Below are 27,024 nucleotides of genomic sequence, written 5' to 3'. Positions count from 1 at the left end.
CTCGCAGGCCTCGCTTTCCAGGTGCAGGCCCTTACCGTCCTCAGGGGGCAGCTGCAGGGGCGCGGAGCTGGGCTGCGTCATGGTGAAGAGCGTGTCGGAGATGTCGGACAAAAAGCAATCGAGGTCCAGCAGCTGCCGCCCGCTGGGCTCCTCCTCCGGGCCCCCCAGCAGCACGGGCACCACGCTCGAGAAGAGCTGCTCGCACCATCGCTCTGGTGGCTGCCAACCCCCTTCCGCCTAGGGAGACAGAGCCTTCAGCAGCCACGAGAGGGACACAGGGGTCCCCCACTGCCCCTCGCCCTTCCGTATGGCCCCCGCCTGGGGGATGAGGTGGTCAGCAGGTCGGGAGCCTGTGTGTGCACGGCCCTCCTCACCTCTCTCTGGAGGACCCAGTTTGCTGCCTGGAAGGCCTATGGTGGCCTGCTGAACAGATAAGGGTCCCCTTCCTGCCCCCTATACTTTTTTCCTGCCCGGAACCCAGTTCTTGGGGACTTCTGTTCTCCCCATGCCTCCCACCACTTGCTGGGCTAACCGGAAGGCTTGGGGTCTTCCCACCGCGGCGCTCAAAGGCTCCCCCTCCTCCGGGGAGAAGGGCTCGATCAATAGAGGACAGCGGCCACACCCACTGCCTTCGTGACCCACCGTCGCCGGGCCACCGCCTTACCCACCTAGAGGGAAGCTGTCAGTTCTCTGGGTCCCGGGAGCACCCACCTGCTTTGGGGTCAGGAGGTCCCCTTCCCTGCTGGATTTACGGAGCTGCAGGAACACAGAGTGGTGGACACTGGATCGCCTGTCCCTCTTCCAGCAGTGCCCGCCAAGGCCTCCCCTACTCAGAAGCTCCCCCGGACGAAGGGGCCCCCCATTCCCCCTCAGGAGCTCCTCCGCGCTGGGAGGTAAGGAGGCGGCGAGGAGACTCTGGGCCACACGGTGGCGCTGTCAGCCTGGATCTTAATGGCAGGCGGGGTCGGGCGGTCGAGGGGAGTCCCGCCCGGGCTCTTCCAAGAGAGGCAGTGGTCCGCAGCCCCCCGGACCCCCCTCCCTCCCACCGCTGACCCGTTTCTTGTAGTAGATGCGCCACTTGTGGTACTCGCGCATCACCACCTCGATGCGCCGCTTCCAGTAATTGCCCTCCAGGACCACGGCCTGGGGAGGACCAGGAGGGGGCTCAGTGAGACCGCGGGCACTGACCCCCAGCCCTCACCCAGTCCGCCCCTGGGCCAGCCCCTCCTGCCCCGCGCCGGGAGAGACCCGAGGGAGGGGCCGGGCTCGGCAGGGAGGCAGGCAGGCCGGGAGGGCCCGCCGCTCAGCTACCTCTGGTTTCCGGTGCTCATCAGCCTCAGGCCCCTGCAGGGGGGTCACGAAGCCACACACGGGGCTCTTCCTCTGCTCCACATCTGAGAGAAGGGGGCCAGGTCAGGGAGGTACCCGGCGCCTTCACCTCCCACCCCAAGGGGACTGGGACTCAAGTGCCACACTATGAAATCCTGCTTGGCTTCTGATGCTTAGAGAAGTGCCACCTCCTCCAGGAAGCCTTCCTGCCTGCTCCAGCACCCCCAGGGCCCCCTCTTTTACAGGACCCTGTGAAAGGAACCTCCCACACCTCCTCTGCCTCCCTCGGGAGCCCAGTAGGTGTTCAGGCAACACTCGCTGAATGGGATTGTGGGACCACAGGAAGTGAGCTGCCCCAAGAAGGTCAGACTGGCAGGCCAGGGCCTGGAGCCCTTGGTCTCCTGCCTCAGGCTCCTCGGCACTGCCCAATCTGATGCCAGAGAACCACCCCTTGTCCTCTCAGGCCACCTAGCTGAGCCCTTTCCCCACCTCCTCCACTCCCTTCCCTATCTCCAGTCCAATCTCTCCCTCCCCAGGCTCCTTCTTCGGGGCCCATAAACACATTTCAGGCTCCCCTTTACCTCCTAAACTTTCCCTTCCTTTGCTACCCCAACAAGCTAATCTTCTTCCCTTTCACCCCTCTGCTTTGCCCCCAGTTCTAGAATAGTTGTCATCAGCACCTCCACTCTGTGCCTCCTGGTCTCCTCTTCACTTCCTGTGACCCAGCACCTGCCCCCACTGCCCGGCCAAGGCCCTTACCCTCCCTGGACCCAACCTCTTGGACCTCAATGCAGAGCACCCCCTCCTCCCTCGGCCAGGGAACCTACCCTTTGTTCTCCTGCCTCCTTGACTATTTTCACTGGCCCTTCTGCGAGGCATACCCCCAAACCCCTCTCATCTTGCCCCTTTCCAGCTGCAGATATTTTTCACCCGCCCATAGAATCTCTGTCAGGATGTCCCAAAACTTGGGGGGTAGGGAATTAAAAAAAAAAAAAAAAGGATGTCCCAAAACTTGACCCTCTCCGATGTTTGGAAACGTCCTTCCCAAGCCTGTGCATCCTCTGGACAGCCAACACTGCCCCCCACAGAAACTGCCCATCTACCCCCAGCATTCCTCTCTAACGGTGAACTAATCATCTCACTCCTGTCTCACTCCCGAGGATATGTGGCATTTCTGCCCCTGTCCCCTCCCCTCCATATTCTTAGTCACACCCCCCCCCCCACCGGGGGTCTGGTGACCTCCTTCACAGGCCCTACCTTGAAGCCAAACAGCTTCCCCCCACCACAGCCCACCCTCTGGTTTTATTCTTCACGGAATGCCTTTCCCGTCCCTCCTCTGCCTCACCCACATCTGCCCACCCGTCAGGAGAGCCCAGGGCAGTCCCTCTTCCAGGAAGCCCTCCCTCCTCTGAAACCCTGCAGTCTTATCTGCCTGGCTCTCCACTTGGCCTTGGCCATTTCTCTGCATGCTGGCCTCCCTGCTAGGAGTAAAAGTAGGAGCTGTTGCCCTTTAGCCTCAAATCCCTGAATCTGGCAGAGAACTTGGCACACAGTAGGGCTTCCGGACCCTGGGACCCCCATGCAGTGACTTTTCCCGCCTCAGTCCTCCGCAAACTTCCTCTGGGACAATTAACAGACAAGGGGGACCACCCAAACATGAAATTATCGGGACCTTCAGCCTCATTTACAAAGTTCTGTCCTAAAGGACAGTCTCCAAAACGATCCCCACGGGATTAGGGAAGAGGTTTGTCCTGCTAGCTGAGCGTGGCTCGGAAAACAAAGGGATGGGCCCCTGGGTGTGTGAACTCCCCGGGGTGAGAGTAAGGAGGGTCTCAAAGAGTAGCTGCCCTGGGTTCCCAGATGAGGACATGAGCACTAGGGTCCCCAGAGGGTCAGGTCTGAGCAGGCCTGGCTGGACCTTCCCTCCCCCACCCCGGGGACCCTGTGCTCTAGACAGAAGGGCAGTGACCATGTGGCTCCTGGGGCTGGGGCGGGCTTTATTTAACACTGTTGAGTTCATCCATTCAGGAAGCCACCTAGCCCCTTGCACCTGAGCTGGGACAGATGCTGGGACAGGGAATCCGCAGGCGAATCAGAGCACTCACGGCTTAGTTGGAGAGATAAGGAAAGCACACACGTAACATGAGCTAATGCAAGGGGGGGAGCCCGCCCATGAGAGGTGCACAGTGCTCTGGGAGCTCAGAGGACACCAAGATGATTTGGGGGTGTTAGAAAGGAGGGGAACTTGGAGGCCAGGAGCCTGCAGAGGGGTGGCAGGTACAAAGGGGATGAGCCAGGCAGCCCTCCAGCTGTTCCCCCCTCCCTTTCCTGAAGCCCACCTTCAAACCCTCAGTGCCCGGGGAGAAGGGGTGTGCCATGTGCTGTTGCTATTATCACGATAACATTATCACCTTCGGGGAGCCCTTGTGTGTGTCGGGCCCTGTGCTGAGACATGAATGATCTCACTAAAAACTCACAGCAAGCCTCAGAGCAGGACCTACCGTTATTCTCTCTGTACAGATGAGCGATCCTTATCTAGGGAGACTAGGGACTTTCCCAAGGTCACACAGCTTGGTGGGAAGGGGCATCCTAGAACTTGACCCAGCCCCCCTCTCTGTCTGACACAGAACCCAGGTGCTTCCAGCAACTCGGGCAATAGCCAGAGACCAGGGTCTGCCTGTCTGGGTGAGGACCCTGGGTAGCATCAGCAATTTCTTCTGCAGAGAAGGGTTTGCATCCCATCCAGCTGTGTGGGGGAAGGGCAGAGAGAGCGGGGCGGTGGGGAAAGTGGCAGTGACTCCCTCTGGCCTATCAGCCTCCTGGTTAGGGTAGGTCCTGGTCCTACGTGTTCTCAGGTGAGCCATCCTACCTGTTCTCAGGTGAGGACTGAAAGCCAGCCAGCTGGGAGCAGCGAAAGGAGCTCTGGGCTCAGAGTAGGAGAGCCCTGGACTTCCAGCCAGTCACAGCTCTGTTCCTTTTATGCTCCATGACCCTGAACAAGTTACTGGCCTTCTGCGCCTTACTTGCTCATCCATAAAATGGGGGTAATAATACCTATCTGCCAGGGTTGCCAGGAAGCCTCGAATAAGATGGTTTATGAAGTACTGGGCACCAGAGATAAATGGAAACCAGAAAACCCTCCCTCTCTCTGCTTGGATGGAATCCAGGGGACCAGGACAGAGAACACTGAATATGTTCCCTCCTGGGCTGTGTGTTCCCAGCTCAGGGTAGCTTTTGATCCTGTAGCAGGACTTGGCTGCACCGGACAAGGTCCCAACCCAGGGTGGACTGGTCTGAGGCTGCTCAGCCTCGGCTGTTTTGCCATGGAGGGTGGGTGGGTCTCGAAACCCAAAATGAATGACCGTGACCTTCTCAAGGGCATATCAGATTCACCCATCATGGGGGCTCCTGGGTGGCTCAGATGGTTAAGCGTCTGCCTTCGGCTCGGGTCCTGGGAACGAACCCCACATCGGGCTCCTGGCTCGGCGGGGAGCCTGCTTCTCCCTCTCCCTCTGCCTCTCCCCCTGCTCATGCTCTCTCTCTCTCTCTCTCTCTCTCTGTATCTCTGTGTCTCAAATGAATAAATAAAATCTTAAAAAAAAAAAAAAAAAGATTCACCCATCATTTATTCAGCACCAGCTTTGCACCGGGCCCATTCATACTTGTTATCCCCAGGCCAACCAGGAAAAGTAGGACTGTTGGCCTTATTAGGAAACAGATTCAGAGACGTTAGTCACACAGCCTGAGGTTCCACAGCCAGCAAGGGCAGAGACTGGGGAGGTAAGCATCTCTGGGCAACTCCCAAGTCTGCAGCCCCCTCCACTCTACCACATGGCCTCTCTGGGTGCCGCACCGCCCCCCCAGACTCCATGCGGGCACCTGCTGGCGGTTCAGTAAGGACTTCAGAAAGGCTGGGGGAGACCCAGGCAAGATCCTTATTTTCTCCCCTTTGCGATGCGATGCCACTGGCCCGGACAGCATCTAGCACCTCTTTCCACTCTGCCATGTGAGGCACTGACTAGGCTGATGGAATGCAGAAAGGGTCTTGAACTGCCCTCAAATCTCTGCCCACCTTAGGACTTCCAAGGGGTGACCGCTGCTGTGCCTAGCGGTCCCTGTGGAGAGCACCCTTTGGAACGCGTTCCCCTAGACCCTCTGGGGGTCAGATGCTGGTGCTGGCCCCTAAGGGCCATGGGGGTTTCCTGGGTGCCCCCCACTTACAGCCCCCCTGCTGGTGAGGCCCGTGGTGCCCACTCACACTGGATGTACCAGGCCCTCCAGATGGCGTTGTTGAGGCGGATCTTGTCTCTGCAAAGCAGCTTGAGGCCTTTGAAATTCTTCCACTTGGGAGACACCAGCTTGCCACTGTCAGAGGGAGAGGGCTGGGTCAGGGGGGGTTGCTCCTGCAGGGCTGGCTCCCCACTCTTGCCATGCACTGGCTATTCATCCATGCTGGGCCATCTGAGGGTCTCCTCCCCAACCCCGAAAATCCTGCTCCTTGCTCTAACCTGCCTGAAATTCCTACCCTGAGAGTCAGACCTTCAGAATAGGTCCTTGCTAGGGCCCCTGTGTTCTCTGGCCGGAGCTGCTCATTCACCCACTGCCAGAACTAAAGCCAGGGCTGAAACCTGTTTGTCAGCAACGTCCTAAAGACAATAATGCCGGTGGTCCCACAGACATCTGTCTGTAGGCCCGCTAGGGCGGGTTCTCAGACCCATTTCTAACAGAAGGCAACTGAGCGTCAGGAAGGTGAAGCGACATTCCCAAGGCCACATGGTGGAGATTCATTCAGGCCCTATGGCTTTCTCTCCACCAGTCTCACTGGCCCCCTTTGGCCCCTAGGGGATGGGGAAGGTGTTCCTGGGTGGGGAGAAGTGGCCTCCAAGCAACCAGCCTCTGTCTTTTCACTGCCCTTCTGGCGCCTGCCCACTCCAGAATCCCAGGATGGCGATCTGGGCTGAGCTGGAAAGGTGTGCCCCTTCTCAGGGGTGTGTGCAAGACAATAGCCATCAGGCTCCAAAGGAAGGCAGCTGGGATGGTGGAGTGGTGGGCACGTGCCGTGGGGAAGCAGCACTCTGATCCCGACCCCTAACCCTGACCCTAATCCTAGCCGTCAATCAAATCCACGAGATGGAAGGGCCTTACACAGGTGAGGGGCTTGACTCTCAAGGTCAAGATGTGCCAAGTCAGTAAGGACTTCAGAAAGGCTGGGGGAGGGCGCCTGGGTGGCTCAGTTGGTTAAGCGACTGCCTTCGGCTCAGGTCATGATCCTGGAGTCCCTGGATCGAGTCCCGCATTGGGCTCCCTGCTCGGCAGGGAGTCTGCTTCTCCCTCTGACCCTCCCCCCTCTCATGTGCTCTTTCTCTCTCTTAAATAAATAAATAAAATCTTTAAAAAAAAAAAAAAAAAAGAAAGGCTGGGGGAGACCCAGGCAAGATCCTTATTTTCTCCCCTTTGCGATGTGATGCCACTGGCCTGGACAGCATCTAGCAACTCTTACAGGCCAAGTCAACCACCCCTAAGGAGCTGACCCAGGAAGTCAAGATGCTCAGGGTCCAGACCCCCACTGGTTCCCCCCTTCTCCCTCCATCCTCATGGTCCACAAGCCAGGGCTGTATACCAGTCCCTTCTGGCCCACCTTCTCCAACCCTTGCTCACATGGGAAGCTGAGGCCCCAAGGCTTAGTTTTTCAGAACCCCAGGCCCGCTTTCTTCCAAGGCTTCTCCCTCATCTTGGGGGTAAGAGGTGGGTGGGTGGCAATCTGACTACTACAGCCCCTTAGGTGCATGGGTCACTGGGTCCCCTCTCTTCTCTGGTCTCCAAGCTCCTCTGTTTGTTTTGGGATAGGGAGTGGGGAGGACTGCCACCCCAGGGTACCATCGGCCTCATTACCCAAATAGAGTACATAGCCCATGCTTGCTGGCTGGCCCCCTCCCTCCTAAGTTAGATAAACACCATCTGTCCAGTAGAGAGACAGGGATGGGGTACACTGATACGTCCCGGGCCAGCTTCTTCTGTGGCACCTGGGGGGGACTCCTGAGTTCGTTGCCCCTGCCGGTATCCCAGCAACCTCCCAGCCCGCTCTGGTCACCCAGTTCCCCACGCCCAGCCTGCCTGCCCTCCCTCCGTTTCCCAGCTGAGGCTATGATGTGTGTGGCCAAGGCGGTGCTCAGGGAGATGAGACCGTGACAACATCCAAGCCTAGGAGGAAAGCATTTTGTCTGTGTCGGGCTTGCTGGCTGGGAGGGGAGGCGAGGGGCCCAGCCGGGAGCAAAAAGCCTGGTACTAGGGTTCAAGGGCTTCTTATGACCAATAGAAAGTCTGGGAATCTTGGGGATGGGTTGGAGAAAACCTAGGACTCTTAGTTCAGCGCGACCGACCCCCCATCCCCTCTCCCAACCCCAATCTACCTTATAGGAATTCCCCAAGAGTCTCTCTGACAGAGTCTTCCTTGCTGTCTCCCAGAGGCCATGCTTTCCATAGCTAGCCAGCTCTGACCTTGAACGAGTGTTTTCTTGGAACTTCCAGCACCTGTCTCCCTGGGGCTTCCACCTACAGAATCGTGAACTGTGGGCCTCCTCCTAGAAGGGAAGTCCTCCCTCTTTCCACACTGCCCTGCTGAGGATGAAAGCCAGCCAGGCAGCCACAGGCTGTCCTTCCGGTCAAGCACCTCTGGACCCCTTGCCTTGCTGTCCTTTCCCATCCAGTCACTCTCTCAGATCACCCTGGCTTCCCCAATACTCTCCCTTCCAGGGGACCCCTATAATCAGGGGTATTCAAGGGCTAAAACACTGTCCCAGTCTGAACCTCAGATTTTTCCTCCATCGAAGAGGGGGAAGCCAAAGTCTCCTCTAGTACTGAGCCACCTCCATTCCTGGCACTTGGGCCCCCACAGAGATAGAATATTCTGGGTGTTTAGGGAGAAAGCACAGCCCTCTCCTCCCCAGCTCGCCTGGGTCACATCAGATTCTAGTCAGCCTCTTAGTGGGGGCAGTTCTTGGAGTGTGCCCTAGCCCCAATCTTGCCCCTACCCCCGAACCCCTCCCTTTGGTCACCCATGGTTTGAGGTTGGATGGGATGTGGTATAGAGCAGGAAGCTAAAGTTGGGAGCAGGTGAGAAATGGGGTGCCCTGGGAGAGTCTGGGGAGGAGGGGTGCCCACATCCGGTGTACCAAGACCTTAAATGCCCTCTCCCAGTCTGTCCCATGATGTCCCAGGAGGCGGGCGGGGTGGGGGGGGAGGGAAGAAAGGGACGGGAATTTGAACTTTCCACATCGGTCCGGCGCCCTGGACGATCAGGTTGCAACATGACCTGGGCCCGGGGCCAGAGCATGTGGGCCAAGGTTACATCGCCTCCAGCCAATGGGGTCTCGGCTAGGCTGCCGCGGTTGGGGGTGGGCAACACCCCCGCAATCCCCACCCCAGCTCCGGCTCCTGGTCCTCGAGGGCCGTTCTGTATCCAGTGGTTCTCAGAAGGGGAGGAGGCGCCGCGGAGGAAGAGGAATATTTGCACAGAGAAAAGATCAAGGCCGGCCCATCCCCCTTTCACCTCTATGGTTTTCAGTTGATAATTTATCCCGGCCCCTCCGCTCCTGGGAACTTTGCTCCAGGGCACTGGGCCAGAACCCGGGTTCGCGCCCTCCCCTAGGACACAGGCGTGGGGCTAGGGCCGGGCGCGGTCCTCGCGCTCTGCGACGCGCCGAGCAAGGGTCCCAGGCAGCGTTAGGCGCTCAGCCTCGGGTGGGTGGCGACCGGGGTAGGCGAACCCAGGCCTCCAGGGCACCAACCCCCACGCGGCGTTCTGCACCCCCTGCCGGGCGACCGCTGGGAAACTCTGCCAGCTCCCCCCCCCTCCCCCGTCCGCCCGCGGCGCCCTTCTCTCGCCACCCTGGATCTAGCAGGTCAAGAACAGGTGTCCCGGCAATTGGGGAGTGCAGGGTGGAGGAGAGACTGGGTTTCGAACGGCGTTGGCTATGAGTCCGGACAATCATGGGCGTGAGGAGTGTCGCCAGGGCGCGGGACTGGCGTGGGTCTGGGCCGGGTCTGCTGGGGAGGGAGCGGAGGGCTGAGGTGGTCTGGTGGATTGGCCCCCAGAGTGGAGGGTGGGGATAGCTTAGGGTCCTGGGAGCGCGAAGGATGCCCTGGCATTTCTTTGGGGGCAGAGGAGTCGGGACGGGGAGAGGGGCCCGCGGTGGGCCTATGGCGGTCAAGGTGGAGGGCAGGCGGTCCGCGCCCTAAGGAGGGAGTGAAGGTGGCGAGCAGCGGGAACCTGGAGGTGCGCGCTCCAGGCGGAGGCCGGTGGGCTGGCCCCGGGCCGGAGGACGCTCGGGGCCGGGGCAGGGGGGTGTCCAGGATGTGGTCGGAGTCTCCGAGAGCAGCCAGGGACCAAAGTTTGGGGCCGGGTCGGGTGTCCGGGGCCCCAGCGCGTGGTCCCGCCACGGAGGGTCTAGGCTGTCGGGCCCCGGAGCCGCCCTCACCTGTAGGCCAGGCTCATGCACTCGAAGAGGCGGGTGAGGGTGGGGTCGATGCTGCGCGGCCCGAAGTCTGCGGGCCCCATGGGCCCCTCCTGGTCGCGCCGCCGGGTCAGCGAGTCGCTGTGCGGCGACGACACCATGAAGTGACCGCTGTGGATGACCTGCGAGCGGAGCAGCCCGCCCGCGCTGCGCCGGGTACTCGGGTCCTCCGAGTCTGTGTCTGAGTCCGAGTCTTGGCTGGGGACGACCCGCGGGCCGTGCAAGCCCGCGGCCAGACCCTCCAACGCCCCGGCCATGGCTTTAGTCGCCGCCGCCTCGCCCCGGCTCGGTGGAGCCACCCGCGCGGTTCGCTGGGCTCGACTGGCCTCATTAGCATGGTCCCGCCCCTCCGCCGCCAAGAGGCCGTTCGAGGGGCGGGGCCTCCGGGGCGGGGCGGGCTTAAATTAGCATAATCAGGGTGTTAAATATGAGCGTCGGCATCCGCGAGCTCCTTGCGGGTCTGGAGTTTGGAAGAGGAGGGGTTTCTCATCTCCCCTCCCGCCTTTCCTCTTGTGGTGCCCCCTACTTCGCCCGAAAGGGGTCTCAAGAAGAGTTGACTATCAGTCGTTCACACCTGAGCCTGAAGGCGCCTCAGTGCCTGGGGTTCCTTGCTTCCAGGGACGCCCCGCTGTGAAGCCCCTCACCTAACTACACCCCTCCCTCCCTGCTCTCTTTGATCTCTCGGCTCACATTCACCCCCTCTCAGTCCTGCACACAGCTGGAAGCACCCACCTCTCAGAAGTCTTGTGTGTCCTGGCCCACAGGTAAGTCTCAGCACCCCCAGTTGCCATAATGATCATCACTACACCTGCACAGAGGCCCCAGAGGGTTAATGAGTATGAATCCAGTGCTGATGGCTGACAGCTGGCAAGGTGGAGCCTTGGTCACCCTCCCCTGGACATCCCCCAGGCAGGCCATCTGCTCAGGAGCTCTGGGCACCCCCTCTCCCCCGCCCTGAGGTCCAGCTCCTGTTCCTGATTCCCCTCCTCGCACCCTGAGAACATGAACCAGGGTGTTTGGTCTGAGGCCCTCACAGGGTCACCTCACTGGCACCTATAACAATCCTCCAAGGTGGGATTCTTGCCCCACGGCCGGCGGCGTCACCAGAGTCCACACGAGTGGAGAGACACTTGAGTATCTACAGAGGGCCAGCTGCAGAACCTGGTCTGGAATTCCAGACTTACCATGCAGGGCTATCCCTGGTGGGGGAGGGGAGGGCTAGAGGCCAATGGTAGAGGGTGTGGCCTAGGTGTGGTCACAGGAGGGAAAGATGGGGGTAGTCAGCTGGGGGCAGGAAGCTGGGAAAAGTTTCCCTCAGAGTGCTTTCCTCTTGCCCAGGATCCCGAAATCAAATGGCAGTGCTTCCAGGGTCCCTGTGACCATCTGAGAAGCTGTAATGATGACCCCAGGCAGCTCACAGGCCCGCTTTTCCACCCACCCATCCACCCACGTCCCTTGGCCCAGGTACCCTCTGTCCCTGGCAAACAGTCACCTCTCAGTCCCCGGAGCCTCGGGTGCTCTCCTCCGTTGTCCCCTGCTATTCTCTGCAGGAGGTGCATTCTTTCCGCTCATCTCAGCCAAACTGGGGGGGCCTCAGGGTCCCACCTCAGCCTGCCTCCTCTGGAGAGAGAGCCATTCCTAAGTGGCTCTTTTGGGATCCTTGGCACAGAGACCGACCAACACAGTCGTTACTTATCCCTGATGTGCCTGACTGGCTTTGCCCCTGTCCTGTGGGCCCTGAGGCAGGACTGCTCCTCTAGTGTCTGAACCCCCAAGCTAAGCATGCAGGGACTTGGGGGAACCCATGACACTAAACAGAGCTGGTGGCCACTGTGGGGGAGAGGGGTGGGAAGCAGGGCCTCCTCTCCCTTGGAGACTTCTAGCTTTAGGGACCCACGCACCCCAACAAATCTCTGTCTTATTGGGGTTCTGTCTCTCTACGTGTAAAATGAGGCAGTTGAATTCAGTGATTTCTTAGGAATCTGTAACTGTTAACACCCTTGGTTCTGAGTCTATGTGATCAGCATCCCACCTCACCCCACCATGCTCCCCTTGGCCTCCTGTCCCCAGGATAAAAATCTCAGAATTGTCTCCTGTGGTTCAAGAGACTTTCCTGAGAGTTGGGTCTCAGTAGGGTGGATTATATGTGTCACCCCATTTCCCTTCCTTTCCCCAGACATCAGTTGGCTCTCTCTCAACAAGCATCTGCACCCTATTCTTGCTCTCCTCAGGGCCTGATAATACCCTTGGAGGACTAGTCCTGAAAAGACGATCCCTCTGTGTGTAATTCGAAAGAAAACACTGCGACACTGTATAATAAATGCAAGGAAGTTCACAAATTCTGATTCTTCCATGACGACACCTTCAATTAGAATATCCATTACTAAATTTTTTTTCAAAAAAAAAGAAAAGTTTAAATGCTCCAAGCTTGGGGCACCTGGGTGGCTCAGTGGGTTAAGCATCTACCTTTGGCTCAGGTCATGATCTCAGGGTCCTGGAATCGAGCCCCAGGATCAGGGTCATCATCAGGCTTCCTGTTCAGCAGGGAGTCTGCTTCTCCCTCTCCTTCTCCCCCCATCCTCCCCCCCCCCCCAGCTCACACATGTGTGCGTGCTCGCTCTCTCTCAAATAAATAAATAAAATCTTTTATAAATAAATAAATACTCCAAGCTTGCTGGCACCTTGAATGCATGCTTCATCCGCCTTGTCCAGCCTCCCCCAGTCATCGTTCCTTAACCATACTGAAGTAAGTAATATTACCTCCATTTTACAGTTGAAGAAACAGGCTCAGGGAGGTGAGGCACTTGCTCAAGTTCCCACGGTGGGAAAGGGCAGAGCCAGGCCTGACTCTGAAGTCCAGGCTCCTTCACTTATGAGGCTGCCACTCTCCCTCTTAAATACAATTCTAGCCACAGCCAGCTGGAGAAGTCAAACCAGCTGGCGGCATGGGGGCCCTGCCTGGCATGCCCGGACATGGGCACAGCCTGTTCAGGGTGCCCTTGCCCAGATGACAGTGCAGGCTTATGTGAGCTGCCCTCGCTCACCCTCGTGCTCCCTTTCCTCTCTGGCCTCCGTCACCTGCTATCCAGCGTTCACAGCCTCTCTCTACAGCCAAGTCTTGTTCACAACCCACAGAGACCCCAGGACCAGGTCCGGATTGGTGTGGGAAGCCCTGGCTGGCCAGCAATCCTGCTTGACATCACACCTGCCCTGTGTCCCAGCCTTAGTTCTCGGGATCCCTCCCCTGGGCTGCCCCTCCTCATCGGGAAAATTCGCCCAAACTAGAAGTGCCGCCTCCACATCCAGCATCTTCCTGGAGTTCCCACAACCCTATTCCAACACAACTTTTAATTGCATCTGGCTCTGCCTTCTCAGGGAGGGGTGCACATTCCTCCCTGTCCCACTAGATGGCGAATGGCCTGAACGGGAGAATCATAGTTTATTTCTCTCTATAGACCATTTTCCTCCAAGTGCAAATGTGCAAATGGGTTTTTGTCGAATGGATGAATTTATATTATATCTGTCTACTATGTGTGCTCTGTCTATCCGTCCATCCATCCGTCCATCCATCCGCACACACACACACACACACAGATGACATTTACTAAGTGTATATTATGTGCCTGTTGCAGTGCTAGGTATTTCATTTTTGCAAGAGTTCAAAAATACAGAAAAGCAAAGATTTGGCACTTGTAATACCCAAAGAGATGGAAAGTAGCTTAGCAGCTGCCAGGGGCTGAGAATGGGGGAATGATTGCCAATGGATATGGAGTTTCTTTTTGGGGTGTTGAAAATGTTCTCGAATGAGATAGTGGTGATATTTGCATAATTCTGTGACTATACTAAAAGCCACCGAAAAAGGGTGAGCTGTGTAATAACTGTATTATATCTCAGTAAAATTAGGCACTTTTAGACATCATTCCAATTCCTGGTTGAGCTGTCAATTGTGTGTGGATGTGGATGTGTTAGGATGGTCATGGCCATTTTACAGAAGGGGAGACTGAGGCTCTGTGGGCGATTCAGAGTGCTGTTTTGAGAACTGACTCTAAATGGCTAATGTTGGTGGGGCCTAACCCAACCCGTCCATGGAATCTTCATAACAGCTCCGTGAGCTGTTTCAACTCATTTCAACTCATCTTGTAGACAAGGAACAGGCTTTGCCAAAGGTCACAAGGTAAGAGAGCTGAGATTCACACACAGTCAATCCGATGCCAGCCTGCCCACAAGAACCTACGTTCTCAAATTAGAAGGACTAGCGATCATGCGGGAGAACGTGGTGTCAACAGAATCTCATCCAGGCCGTCGCCAGAGTAACTTGGCACAATCACTTTGGAAAACTATTTGTCAGTACCTGCTAGAGCCGAACATCTGCATCCCTTATAACCCAGCAGGTGTATATGTGTACCAAAGGACATGCACACAACTATTCATACAGCATTATTCTTATCAGCTCTGTACTGGAAACAACCCCAATGTCTGTCACCGGCGAATGGTTACATGCATGGTGGGACAGCCACGCTATGGAATATTAACGCAGCAGTGGGAATGAACCCCCTACAACCGAATGCAAGCATATGGATGCATCTCACTGATCATACGTTGACCAAAGAAACCTGACATGGAAGTGTATGCACTGTAAGGCTTCATTTTTTTTTTTATTTTTAAAAGATTTGTATTTTATTTATTTGTCAGAGAGAGAGAGCACACAAACAGGGGGAGCAGCAGGCAGAGGGAGAAGCAGACTCCCTGCTGACCAAGGAGCCCGATGCAGAACTCGATCCCAGGACCCTGGGATCATGACCCGAGCCGAAGGCAGACTCTTAACCGACTGAACCACCCAGGTATCCCTGTAAAGCTTCATTTATATAAAGCTCCAAAACAAGCTAATCTGTGGTTTATCAGTCAGGGGAGTGTTTAGCTTAGAGGTGACAGGAGGGATCAAGAAGGGGCTTCCTGGGGTGCTGCTAACATTGTCTTTCTGTATCTGTGTCCCGGATACATGGGTGCATTTTTGGTGAATATTCATCAAGCTGGATACTTATGCTGTGTGCACTTGTTATTTTTATTTTTTAAAAAGATTTTATTTACTTATTTGAGAGAGAGAGTGAGGGAGAAAGAGAGAGCATGAGCAGGGGAGGGGCAGAGGGAGAGGGAGAAGCCGACTTCCCGCTGAGCTGGGAGCCCGACGCGGGACTCAATCCCAGGACCCCAGGATCATGACCTGAACCAAAAGCAGACACTTAACCAACTGAGCGACCCAGGCGCCCTTGATGTGTGCACTTTTTTTTAGGTATGTTAGATTTAAAAGGTTTTGAAAAGAGAAACCAAGTTTGCATGCATACACACACACACACACACACACACTATCAGCCACTTCGCCTCCTGAGTCACCTCCGATGCTGTTACCTGAAGCCTGCCCCAGCCGGGGGTGAATTGGGCATCTAGGTGAGGGGAGGAGAGAGGTGGTGCATCAGGTCTAGAAGAGGATGGCGGGGGTGGCGGGGGATCACTGAGTGAGTTGAAGAAGTAGGGGATGGAGGGATGGACAAGAATGAGAAAGAGGAGTAGAAACGTTTTTGGTGTAACAGATTTTACCAAATGGTCATCCAAAAATATAATCCCCACCTTAACTGTTTACCAACAGAGTAGGGAAAAGATGGGTTGCCCCACCCACATCATTTCGGCCTTTTCCTGGCCTGGGATGGGTTTTTGTTTTTGCTTTTTTTTTAAGATTTTATTTATTTATTTATTTGAAAGAGAGACACAGCGAGAGAGGGAACACGAGCAGGGGGAGTGGGAGAGGGAGAAGCAAAGCAGGCCTCCTGCTGAGCAGGGAGCCCGATACAGGGCTCAATCCCAGGACCCTGGCACCATGACCTGAGCCGAAGGCAGACGCCTAACGACTGAGCCACCCAGGTGCCCCTGGGATGGGGTTTTAAGACTGCCTGGAAATAGCCAAAGTGCTGGAGAAGGGGAAGTTTCCAGACAGACACCCGCACTGGTCACATCACTGATTTCTTCCTTCCCAGCTCTCCCTGCACATCACCCACACCACCCCCCAGCCCCTCCACTGGCTGCACCCCAGGGCCCTATGGAAATACCTTCCCTTTCCAGTCCACTACTCAACTGTACTAGTCAAAAAGGATAGGGTCAGGAATTAGAGCCTTAAATTACTTGCTCTGTGACCTCAAGGAAGTGACTTAATGTCTCTGAGCCTGTTCCCTCATAAATAACAAATAATCAGGGGCGCCTGGGTGGCTCAGTCGTTAAGAGTCTGCCTTCGGCTCAGGTCATGATCCCAGGGTCCTAGATCGAGTCCCGCATCGGGCTCCCTGCTAGGTGGGGAGCCTGCTTCCCTCTGCCTCTGCCTCTCTCTCTCTCTCTCTCTCTGACTCTCATGAATAAATAAATAAAACATTTAAATAAATAAATAAATAAATAAATAAATAAATAAATAAATAAATAACAAGTAATCATAATCCCTGTTCTTAGTCTCCTCAAGGGACAAGAGGAGAGAAGCATCTAAGTGTGTTGGGCCACGCAGAGACTGGTGGTTTTGTGGCTAAACTTTGGGCAGGCTTTGGAAGCCCAGATGGATGGGCCAAGGCCCTGGCCTTGGAAAGCTGGATGATGGGGGAAGAGGGGGTGCAGAAGAAGAGGGAAGAAGACTGAGAGGGACTAAAGTGGGCTGGCGCTGAAACTAAAACTAGCCTCACTGTACGTTCCCCCAGATCCCAGGGACCTGGCCTGGTTCTTCTAGAACCATCTGGGGAAGCCCAGGCTGACCTTCCAGCTGGTCCCCTCCTCTTCCTGTCCTTCCTCAGTCACAGACACTCTGGGACAGGCTCTGGATCCTAGCTCCCACCCTGTCTGCTGGTCTTTTTCTAGTTGCTTCTCTCTTCCTCTCCTGGGCCCTCCCTGCCCCACTCCCCAACTCAGTCCAGCCTGGGGCAGGAGCTCATGGGAGGCTGCCCGACATGATGTCAGCCCTGGGTTCAAATCTCTGCCTTGCCCACCCCCTCCTCCCTCCCAGCCGGCCATCTGTGAGAACCTTAGCCGGTCATGCCGTAAAAGGGAGACGAAAGTTCTTGCCCTGCCCTGCTCTCAGGGAAATGAGAAAATGACCACGAAGTCATGCTGCAAGTCAGCCCTCCCTCCACTGAACTTCCACAGCGCCAGGCACTATTTCTGCCCTTCTCTGAGTCTCTGGTGGGCATGCCTCGGTCTCCCATGCTGAGTTGCTTGGAGGCAGGAATCAGGGTACAAGTGTCTGAGCATCCCCCCACTCCTGCACCCCTGGTTTAACTGAGGGCGTGATACCAGCAGGCAGTTAATATGTGTGCTGGATGGGCAGCTGAGGGGGCCCTTGGGTGGGAAACAGATGAAGAGATGGAAGGTTAGGTAGATGTATGGGTGGAAGGAAGGATGGACAGATGGACAGATGGTAAATGCTAGCTATTGTTATCATGGTAATTGTAGAAATAGTAAAAGGTAGCTAGGAAGCAATGCTGACAACTAGTAATAGTGAGCACTCACATATGGAAAGAGAAGAAAAGTCGGGGCATATAAGCACCAAACTATGACATTGGTGGTCTTTATGGGAGGCGGGAAACAGACATTGCTTGTAAATTTCCATAAATGTTAAAGTTGCATAAGCCCTGTGTATTACTTTTGGAAACGAGAAAAAAGAATTCTCCGAAAAAGTAAAGAAAATAAGAGAGAGCATAGTAGATGATGGCATGGGAACCCTCTCCTTTCTTCTTGAAGACCCCAAAGTCCACAGATCAAAGCTGTCTAAACAAAAGAAAAAGGGTTCCTGACTGGCTGACTAAGCACTGGGGAAAAGGGGAAGGTACAGCCTCCCGCCCCAGCAACTCTGAACCCTCTTTCTCATCTATGGAGCCCAAAGACGACATGGGGGACATTTTCTCTTTAGGGCACGAGGCGGGCTCATCAGGTACCTGTGGGTCATCTCAGGCAAACCATTCACCCTCTCTGGGCTTCAGCTGCCCCCCACCCCCGTAACACGGGCAGAAGCAGTCTAGCCCCCTAGGTATGTTGTGAACAGCCAGGGTGGAGAATCTGGTACACAGCAGTGGAGGGATGGGGGGCAGCCAGGAGATGAGGTTTTGCCAAGAAGGGCTGTCATGCCAAGAGTCTTGTCAGCCTACAAAAATGTCACTGGCCAGGGCGCCTGGGTGGCTCAGTTGGTTAAGCGACTGCCTTCGGCTCAGGTCATGATCTCAGGGTCCTGGGATCGAGCCCTGCATCGGGCTCCCTGCTCAGCGGGGAGTCTGCTTCTCCCTCTGCCTGCAGCTTCCCCTGCTTGTGCTCTCGATTTCTCTGTCAAATAAATAAATAAAATCTTTTAAAAAAAAAAGTCACTGGCCACCATTTTTACCCCCATAGAATACTATGATTCAATTCCATTCTGACACTATCTACTGGCAGTTAGCATCCAATCTCACAAGTTAAGGGCTCAGTCCCACAAAACTGGCTCCATTTCAGACACCAACCACAAGTCCAGGTTATTACGTGTACTTCTGACCGACCGCCTATAAATTAGGGGATCCCAGCACCCCTTTTTCAGGCACTCCAATTTGCTAGAGAGGCTCACAGAACTCAAGAAAGCACTTTGTTGGGGCGCCTGGGTGGCTCAGTCGTTGAGCGTCTGCCTTCGGCTCAGGTCATGATCCCAGGGTCCTGGGATCGAGCCCCGCATCGGGCTCCCTGCTCAACGGGAAGCCTGCTTCTCCCTCTCCCACTCCCCCTGCTTGTGTTCCCTCTCTCGCTATGTTTCTCTCTGTCAAATAAATAAAGTCTTTAAAAAAAAAAGAAAAAGAAAAAGAAAAAGAAAGCACTTTGTTACGTTTGCCATTTTATCCTAAAGGATAGAACCCGGGAGAGCCAAATGGAAGGGAGGCACAGGGCAAGGTATGGAGGGTGGGGTGGGGGTGCATGGAGCTTCAGAAGCTGTCCGAACTCCTTCACTTAGGAGTTTTTCTGGAGGTTTCATTAGGTAGGCATGATTAAGTCATTGGTTATTGGTGATCAAATTCTATCTCCAGCCCCATTCCCCTCGGGAGAGAGATGGAGGGTGGGGCAGAAGGTTCTGACCTTCTAAATCCCACCCTGATCTCCCTGGTGACCAACTTCCACCCCGACTATCAGGGGCTGTCAGCCACCAATCATCTCATTAGCATACAAAAGAAACTCAGGGCTCTGGAATTTCCGAGGGTTTTCGGAGCCGGGTGCCGGAAGCTAAGAAGGACGGAACATACACTGCTCGGGATTCACACCCGCTACTTGGAAGTTTGGCGTCAGAACTGGACTAAGCTGTGGAAGTCAGCAAGGGCGACAGGCTCATGTTATTTGGAGGGGCTCGGTTTGGAGCAGTGGCTCACATCAGGCTGCCTGGCATGTCACATCAGTGACCAAGCCAGGTGTCCTGCCTCCCAGCTCCGGCCCCTCCACACTGCACTGTTGGAGCCTCACAAGAGAAACCCTGAAGTAGAACAGGTATCACTGTGTTAGTCTACCCATTCTACAGATGAGACTACAGAGGGCTGGAGAGCAGGCGTGCCTTCCGGTACAGTCTCCTTTGTACCTGGTGGCATTTCTGGCCACCTCAATGTGCCAAGGTGGGTCTGTGCCTGGTTGTTCAGAGTCGGCCCTGGGACAGTAGACCGGGGAGTGCCTTGGAGGGTGTGGAATGATCGTCAAGGCCCCCCGGCCCCCCCAGACCACTGCCTGCTTGGGGAGCATCTGAGTCAGACGATGCCCCTGCCATCCAGAGCTCCGTGGCACCGAGGCGTGGGGACAGGGTGTGGACCGTGCTGCTCAGACCTGCCCCTGTGTGTGACCTTGGGCTCCTCTCTGAGTGTGACTCCTATGCACGGGAAGATCGGTACCGTGGGCTTTGAGCACTGCTTTCTCACCTTTAAACATGGGTGTGGGGATATGGTGTTGAATTTACCTTACGGGGTTGTTGGCAGAATCAGCTGAAATGTGTGAGAGCCAGTGGTAGGCACGTGAGTGTGGATTTCCTTTCTCCTTCCCTCCTTCCTCTGCCACCCCTGCCCTTTCTTTTTTTTCCTTCCTGCCTAGTCAACACTTCCAAGCACGGTGTTAGAGAAGGAACCAGGGGCTGTGGGACAGGGGATGTGGGGACCACCTCCCCCAGGGGACTTGGGGATGGAAAAAGGCCTCTCAAACCAGCTGTGGGTAGCTGTGGGAATCACGCCAGGCCCATCAGGGCTTCAGGTCCCTGGGCTGACACGGAAAGGGGTCCCAGGGAGGCAGATCTCTCATCCAGAGTCACATGGCTGATGGGGCTGTGTGGGCCAAGGGCTGGTATGACTCCCGGGGCTACCCAGCATTAGGGGGGCCTGGGGATTCTGGGCAAGACCTAGCTGACTATCACAGACCCACTCCCATGCGGGCCAGCCTGCCCCATGTCTCAGGGCCTGTCAGAGGGACGCGTCACCTACAGAGCTACCACTGCTGGGCCCTGCCCCGTCGGGGGGCCCCCTACACAAGGTCAGCTCAGCCCCCCTCAAAGAGGAGAGGCAAGTGTGAGCAGTCTTGCTCCCGAAGCTCAAAGCTCAGGAGCAGGAAAGTCCAGCGGGGAGGTGGATGAGGGGGAGGCGGGCACGGACCCTGTGGACACCCGCGGGCGTCCATGAGTGCACCCCCTCTGTGTGGTGCTCCCGGATGCAGGGCGCACGCTTGCCCACAGCTGCTGCCCACAGCCCCGACAAGCCCATTTAGCCCCCAGTGACAGATGAGCAGAGTGAGGCCCGGAAGGCGACAGGGGATACCTCAGAGGCAGCAGTGAGAGCAGAAATCGGAGCTTTGGAATCAGGGTGCCTTGTTCTGAATTGCAGCCCTGTCATTTCCAGGCTGTGTGACCTTGAGCCAGTGCCTTGACTTCTCCGAGTCTCTGTTTCCTCTGTTTCCTCATCTATAAAGTGGAGACAATATCCCTCCTCTCTCAGGTTATCAGGAAGAAGGAAACAGTGACAGAAAATCACAGTGGCCAGCACACAGTAGGTGCCCAGCGAATTCTAGTCCCTCTTCCCCCCTTGCCAGCTACCCTGCGCCTCAGGGAGCCTCTCTTTCCTTCCTCCCCTGCCTCACATTGGAGCCCCAACCCCTTCATCAGCACAGATCAGGGAGTGAGAATTGGGCTGATGAGGGCCTCTCCCACCTGCCTTTGCCCCCCACAGAGCCAGCAGCAGGGCCAAGGGCAGCCTCAGGGGGAGGCCCCAGGCAGGGCTTCTGCCCAAAGGGAAGAAGTGGGCTTTTGGGCAGGTGTGGTCAGTGGGAGCCTCGAAAGCACGGCCTCTCCCGCCTCCGTTCTACTCTGCGGTTTGTCACAGTTCGTTGTGCCCTCCACCTCAGTTTACCAGGGTCGTCTCCCCTGGTGCCATGTACACACAGGCCCGGGGATTTCGTTTACAGCATTCCAAGACCCCAGGTGGGTCCCCGACCCTGGCCCCCTCACCTGGGCCCAGGTCAAGTCCTGATCCCCCAGTCTGAGCCCTGAGCGTGATCCCAAACTGAGCCTTGGCCTGGGGTAGATCATGTCCTTAGTGGGGAATAGTGGTGCAGCCAGAAGGATCCTCCCTCTCAAGAGAGAGGAAATCCTGGTTGCCACAGTACAGAGCTCCTTAGTGGGAATCTCCCCCCTCCTCCAGGAGCTGCCCCTGCCCTGAGGCTGAGGCGCTGAGCCTCCCTGGGGCGAGCATGAGCCCACTGCTCAGGTTCCTGGGCCTGAGATCCCCAGGCCCCAGATCTCCTCCCCCTGGATCTTGGGTGGGGGGGAGTGTCTGGGCAGGAGATGGGCAGGCCAGCTGCAGAGAACAGAAGGAGACACACCTGGACAAGATGGAGGCCTGGGCCAGATTCCTGGCCCCACCCAAGGCCTGATTCAGCTGACCCTGGGGTATCATCCCCCTTTCGACGACGGACCACAGGGACCTTGCTTGGAGTGGGCTGCCCTGTGCTGCAAAGCATCCTGGTGTCCCAATGAATCCTGTCCCCATCTCCACTCCAAGTGGCCCAGAAACGAGTTTCCCCATGTCACAGAGGGAGAGCCGGGCCCAGAGAAAGGAAATAATGTGCCCGAGATCACACAGCCAGACACAGACAAGAACTCAAAGCTCCTAAACCCAGGGCAGGCCTGACCACAGCTTCTTTGCCCACCAGGGTGACCTCAGGAGACACTGAGGTGGGGGTAGGGGGGCTGGGAGGTAGAAGGAAGGCCTGGCCTCCCTGGGCCAGACCAGAGGGAGCGCCCTTTGCCTCTTCTCTAGCCCCTACCTGCTGGCCAGACGTCTGGTGGCCATGAATCCACACAGCTTCCCTGCCAGACGGTAACATCTGGCTTCTCCCTGCCCAGCCGGGGGGGAGCTCTGAGTGCTTGCTCCTGATCCCAGGGCCCACATGGAGCCACCTTCTCTGCTGGCAGCCACACCTGTCCAGGGCAGAGGGTGCAACCGGGAGGAAGGCCCTCCCTCCTGCCTCCCTCAGCCCACTCTCAGCTCCATGGAGAGTCCCCAGCCACCATTCAATCCTTGCCCAGCCCACGGGACCCCACGAGGCGGTGGGAACCTGTGTGCACCTCACCCTCTGCTCCTGGAAGAGATGAACTCCTGGATTCTCAATCCTGAGCCCTCTCTGGGGAATGAGCTAGCCTCCTTCTCCTCGCAGCTGAGCCAGGACAGGTACCCACGAGAGCATTAACCCTGTCAGCCCCGCAGAGCCCGCCAAGTGTCCCTCTGCGTTTGACAAGTGCAGAGACAGAGGTCCAGCCTAGGGGAGGATCTGACTCCCCTTGGGCCGGGCACTTGCACCCACCTGCTGCCCTCCACGCCCCTCACCTGGATTCCGCGCGATCCGCGGGCGGGGAGGGTCCCAGGCAGCGCCACAGGGTCCCCGGTGGGGGGGACGGAGGGGGGTCCCGGGCCGCGGGGCGCACGCGGGATGCTCCCGGGAGCGGCCGCGTCTTCACTGAGCCCGTGTCTTCACCGCGCCGGCGGCAGAGGGCTCTGTGCGCTGCGCCCTGGGCCCGGCTTTTAGCAGCGGGTGTGGACGCGGGCACTGCCCGGCCCCCGCCCGCTCGAGATGTCCTTTGCCCCTTGATCCGGTGCCTCTTTCTCTCCTTAGCACGTGGGTGGCAGCCGCTCACCCGTCTGGCGCCCTGTGGGCCAGCCATGGCCCGGGCCGCGGGCCCCGGCGCCTGCCAATCCCGTCGGGGCCGGCTCGTGCCCGCTCACCTTTAACCCCCCTCTCCCCGGGGGCTCGGTGCCCGGCTCCCAAACCGCGGGCTGGGTTTGAGAAGGGAGGAGCCACAGGTATGGGGCCCGGGCCCAGGTGCGCAGGGGCAGAGGCTGGGGCGCTGCGGCCAGCTAGCTCCCTGAGCCCCAGCCTCTCTGGGAACGTCTGGTGCCCCGGTTCCCTCTCCGTTTGAGCTCCCATCCGACTCACTGAACCCCATTCATTCCCCTGGGGCCAGCTCCATCCCGGGCCCCATCCTGAGCCCATTTGGCCTCCAAGCCCCCTCCCTCTCCGCGATTTCACAGGGCCCTCACGAGCACCCCTTCCCTTCCCTGGGCTCTCTACCCCTCCCTGAGCAGCCCGCCACCCTCTCCCATGCAGGCACACACACGCCCTTCTCCACCCTTAGGAGCCCTCCCCCTCCACAACCCTCTGCCCTTCCAGAGTTCCCATTCCCTCCTGACCTCCTTCCTCTTAAGCCTCCTCCCTGTGCCTGTTTCCTCAAGTGTAAGATGGAAAGCAGGGTGGAGGGGATGGCGGTGGTCTTGGGCCTTCACATCAGAGAAAGGCAGAAGAAAGAAGTTCCTCAAAGGAATCCAATCTGGGAAGGCTTCCTGGAGGAGGAAGATACTCATGGTTCCTTTGATGCTAAGAAAGAAAGGAGACGGCTTTGATGGCTTCTGGTGACTGGCTCCCCTCCCTTGATGGAAGCTGGGGAGGCATGGGGAGGGGGTCTCCTCATTTAAGAAAGTCTCCTGAAGATCGACAGAACGTATCTCCCCCTTCATATGAAGATTCTCTAAAGCGAGGGCAGGGTCTCATTTCAACTTGATAAATCATTACCACTTCTAGCTAATGTTTGCCAAGCATTGACTACTTGCCAGGGTCCTGCCTACACCTCTTAAGCCCTTTATGTGGGTTAATTCATTGACTCCCTTCAGGGACCAGATGGGGTGGGTGTTTTCTCCCCATTTTACAGATGAGGAAACAGAGGCACAGGGAGGTTCATATAGGTGGTAGGTGGCCAAGCTGGAGTTTGAGACCGGGTTTGCACCTGCTGTGTAATAGATCCTTTGCTGGGGACTAGGGACTGGAAAGATGACATAAACGCTGTCCCTGCTCTCAGGGGACCGCTAGTTTAACAAGGAGGAATGGATGATATACTTTAATGATTCTGATACAGATCCGGTTGCCATCAGGGCTGTGACAGAGAGTGCTGGAAAGGAAGGACTGATTCTGCCTTTGGAGGAGGAGGTATGTGCCCGGCCAAGAAGGATGGGTCAGTTTTTCAAAAGCTTTAGGACAAGGCATGGGGAGGAAGGGCATTTGAGGTGGTGGGACATCTTGGGCAAAAGCAGGGGAGGTGTGGAAATGCAGCATAAGGTTGGGGGATAGTCAGGCATCTGGCTTGACTGGGAAAGGGTCTCTGGGTCGAGTACGAGACCAGGGAAAAGAAAGAGGGAGAGAATCATGGAGGAACATAGATGCAGACAAAGAAATGACCAGCTGAGAGAGGACAGGGAGCCATGGAAGAATGTTGAGCAAAGGCAGACCCCGTGGCTTTGCTGAGGTTGCAGCAAGTGGGAAGCAGGGGCTACATGGGGGTGGGTGCCTCAGCCCGGGAGTGGCAGGGCTGCCTGAGCTGGGCCTGAACATGTGACTGACTGGGGGTGTGGTGGTGAACGGAGGACTTGCAGAGCTGAAGGGACAGTTTGTCACCGTGATTTCTGCGGGTGCTTCTCCAAAGGGCTTGGGTCTCCTTCAACTCTGGATGCAGCCACAGAGCAGGACCCGAAGCAGAATAGCATGCTTGTAAATGTCATCAGAACTGCGCCAAGAAGATTTGGGGATAGATGGAAGATTCGGGGCTCAGAAAGTCTTTCCTGGTTTGAGCCTAACTCCCCGCAGGATGCTGACCCCACCCCCTAAACCAAATAAGGGGGTGCCCTAGAGACCGACTGGGCAGAGCTGGAGATACCCCACGGGGTGATGACCAGCAGGCTGTTGTCTTCAGGATGGCAGGTAATAATCTGTTCCTCCAAGGACAAGGCAGGTGGGGAGCTCGGAGGCAGCTGCTCGTTTCTTCCTCCTGCCCTGCTTCCTCCTGCCCTGCTTCCTCCTGCCCTGCTTCCTCCTGCGTGCCTCACCCCATGCAGGTGGGAACACGATCCTAATGCAGGACGGTGTCCCTCTCCACAGTAAGACGAGATGGCTGAAGTCAGAGCCTTCACTTTCAAAACACCTACCAAAAGCATATTGTTTAGATGCACGAGTCTACACCATAAGTATCCTTTTTTGGCAAGACAAAAGAACCACATACTTGTTAGAATGGCTAAAATGAAAAAAGACTGACCAGGGGCGCCTGGGTGGCTCAGTTGGTTAAGCGACTGCCTTCGGCTCAGGTCAAGATCCTGGAGTCCCTGGATTGAGTCCCGCATCGGACTCCCTGCTCAGCAGGGAGTCTGCTTCTCCCTCTGACCCTCCCCTCTCTCATGTGCTCTCTCTCCTTCTCTCTCTCTCTCAAATAAAAAAAAAAAAGAAAGAAAAAGAAAAAAGACTGACCATATAAAGCATTGGTAAGGATGTGGAGTGACTGGAACTCATTCCCTGCGCTGGTGGGGGTGGGGGGGGGTAAGGAACGTTAACACAGTTTGGAAAACTGGAGTTTTCTTAAAATGTTAAACACATGCACCTACCATCTGACCTCATCATTTCACTCCTAGGTATTCAGCCAAGAGAAATAAAGGAATATGTCCATACAGAGGCTTGTACACAAATGTTCACAGCAGCTTTACTTGTAAAAGCCTCAAACTGGAAACAACCCAAATGTCCATCAGCAGAAGAATAGATAAACAAATTGTGGTATGTCCACACAGTGAAACCCCGAACTGCAATTAAAAGAAACAAAACTGTTGATAAAGGCAACAGAATCTATTAGTATAAAAATAACTATTATGAGTGGAAGAAGCCACACACACACAAAATTGTGTACTCTGTACGCTTCCATTTATATAAGAGTCTGGAAAACACAGACTAATCTGTAGTGTCAGAGAGTAGATTAGGGGTTATCTGGGAATGGGGCTGAGGGAAGGGGGAGAGACTGGAGGGAGAAATCACAAAAGAGCATAAATGAACTTTTGGGGGTGTTGGATATGTTCATTGCCTTGATTTTGATGATGTTTTTGCAAACCCAAACTCATCAAATTGTACACTTTAAATTTTTCTAAATTTATATATTTATTTGAGAGAGAGAGCACAAGCCGGAGGGGCAGAGGGAGTGGGAGAGAGAATCCGAAGCAGACACCCCGCTGAGCGTGGAGCCTGACTCAGGGTTCAGTCTCATGACCCTGAGATCATGACCTGAGCCGAAACCAAGAGTTGGACGCTTAACCAACTGCACCACCCAGGTGCCCCCAAATTGTACACTTTAAATATGTACAGCTTACTGGGGCGCCAGGGTGGCTCAGTCATTGGGCGTCTGTCTTCGGCTCAGGTCATGGTCCTGGGGTCCTGGGATCGAGCCCTGCATCGGGCTTCCTACTCCACGGGAAGCCTGCTTCTCCCTCTCCCACTCCCCCTGCTTGTGTTCCCTCTCTCGCTGTGTCTCTCTCTGTCAAATAAATAAATAAAATCTAAAAAAAAAAAAAAATACATACAGCTTATTGTGCAGATGTTACACCTCAATAAAGTTATTTTTTAAAAAAGCAAGGGAGTGAAAAATCCCAAACTCAGGAGTGAGGTTCCTTTGGGTACGGTGAGGTCCTAGTTCTGGGGTTGGGTGGTAGATTCACTGGTGTTCGCATTAATAAATCCACAAATGAAATAAAAGCAGGCCACATATGGATCAAAGATGAGAGTGTGTATATGTGTAAAGAATTAGGGTCAGTCTATTTCTGTGTCC

The 27,024-nt window shown here is 56.0% G+C and overlaps 1 protein-coding gene across 6 annotated transcripts in view; it reads right to left on the bottom strand.

The window, feature by feature from the left end:
* Positions 1-23,076, bottom strand: part of MLXIPL (MLX interacting protein like) — a 38,969-nt gene extending 15,893 nt beyond the window's left edge. For 4 of the 6 annotated variants that reach the window (XR_010411986.1, XR_010411987.1, XM_064593128.1 and 1 more), the window contains exons 1-6: positions 22,727-23,076; positions 5,588-5,694; positions 1,312-1,394; positions 1,054-1,143; positions 712-756; positions 36-237 (exon numbers count right to left, since the gene is read on the bottom strand). Coding sequence is in view for 3 of the 6 variants with exons in the window: in XM_064593128.1 (XP_064449198.1) it covers positions 36-237; positions 712-756; positions 1,054-1,143; positions 1,312-1,394; positions 5,588-5,694; positions 22,727-23,061 (862 nt within the window). In the remaining 3 variants the exon portion in view is untranslated. Of the gene's footprint in view, positions 1-35; positions 238-711; positions 757-1,053; positions 1,144-1,311; positions 1,395-5,587; positions 5,695-9,806; positions 10,175-22,726 lie in introns of those variants that run through there. The other 2 variants (XR_010411985.1, XM_045875543.3) reach the window with 2 other exon arrangements.
* Between the last annotated feature and the right edge of the window lie 3,948 nt (positions 23,077-27,024).

The sequence above is a fragment of the Mirounga angustirostris genome, unplaced genomic scaffold, assembly GCF_029215605.1.
Source record: "Mirounga angustirostris isolate CCGP_5_RB_7025 unplaced genomic scaffold, mMirAng1.0.hap1 SCAF_5, whole genome shotgun sequence".
NCBI classification, from domain to species: Eukaryota; Metazoa; Chordata; class Mammalia; order Carnivora; family Phocidae; genus Mirounga; species Mirounga angustirostris.
Note: the sequence above shows the minus strand (reverse complement) of the source record. Positions and strands in the feature narration are given on the sequence as shown.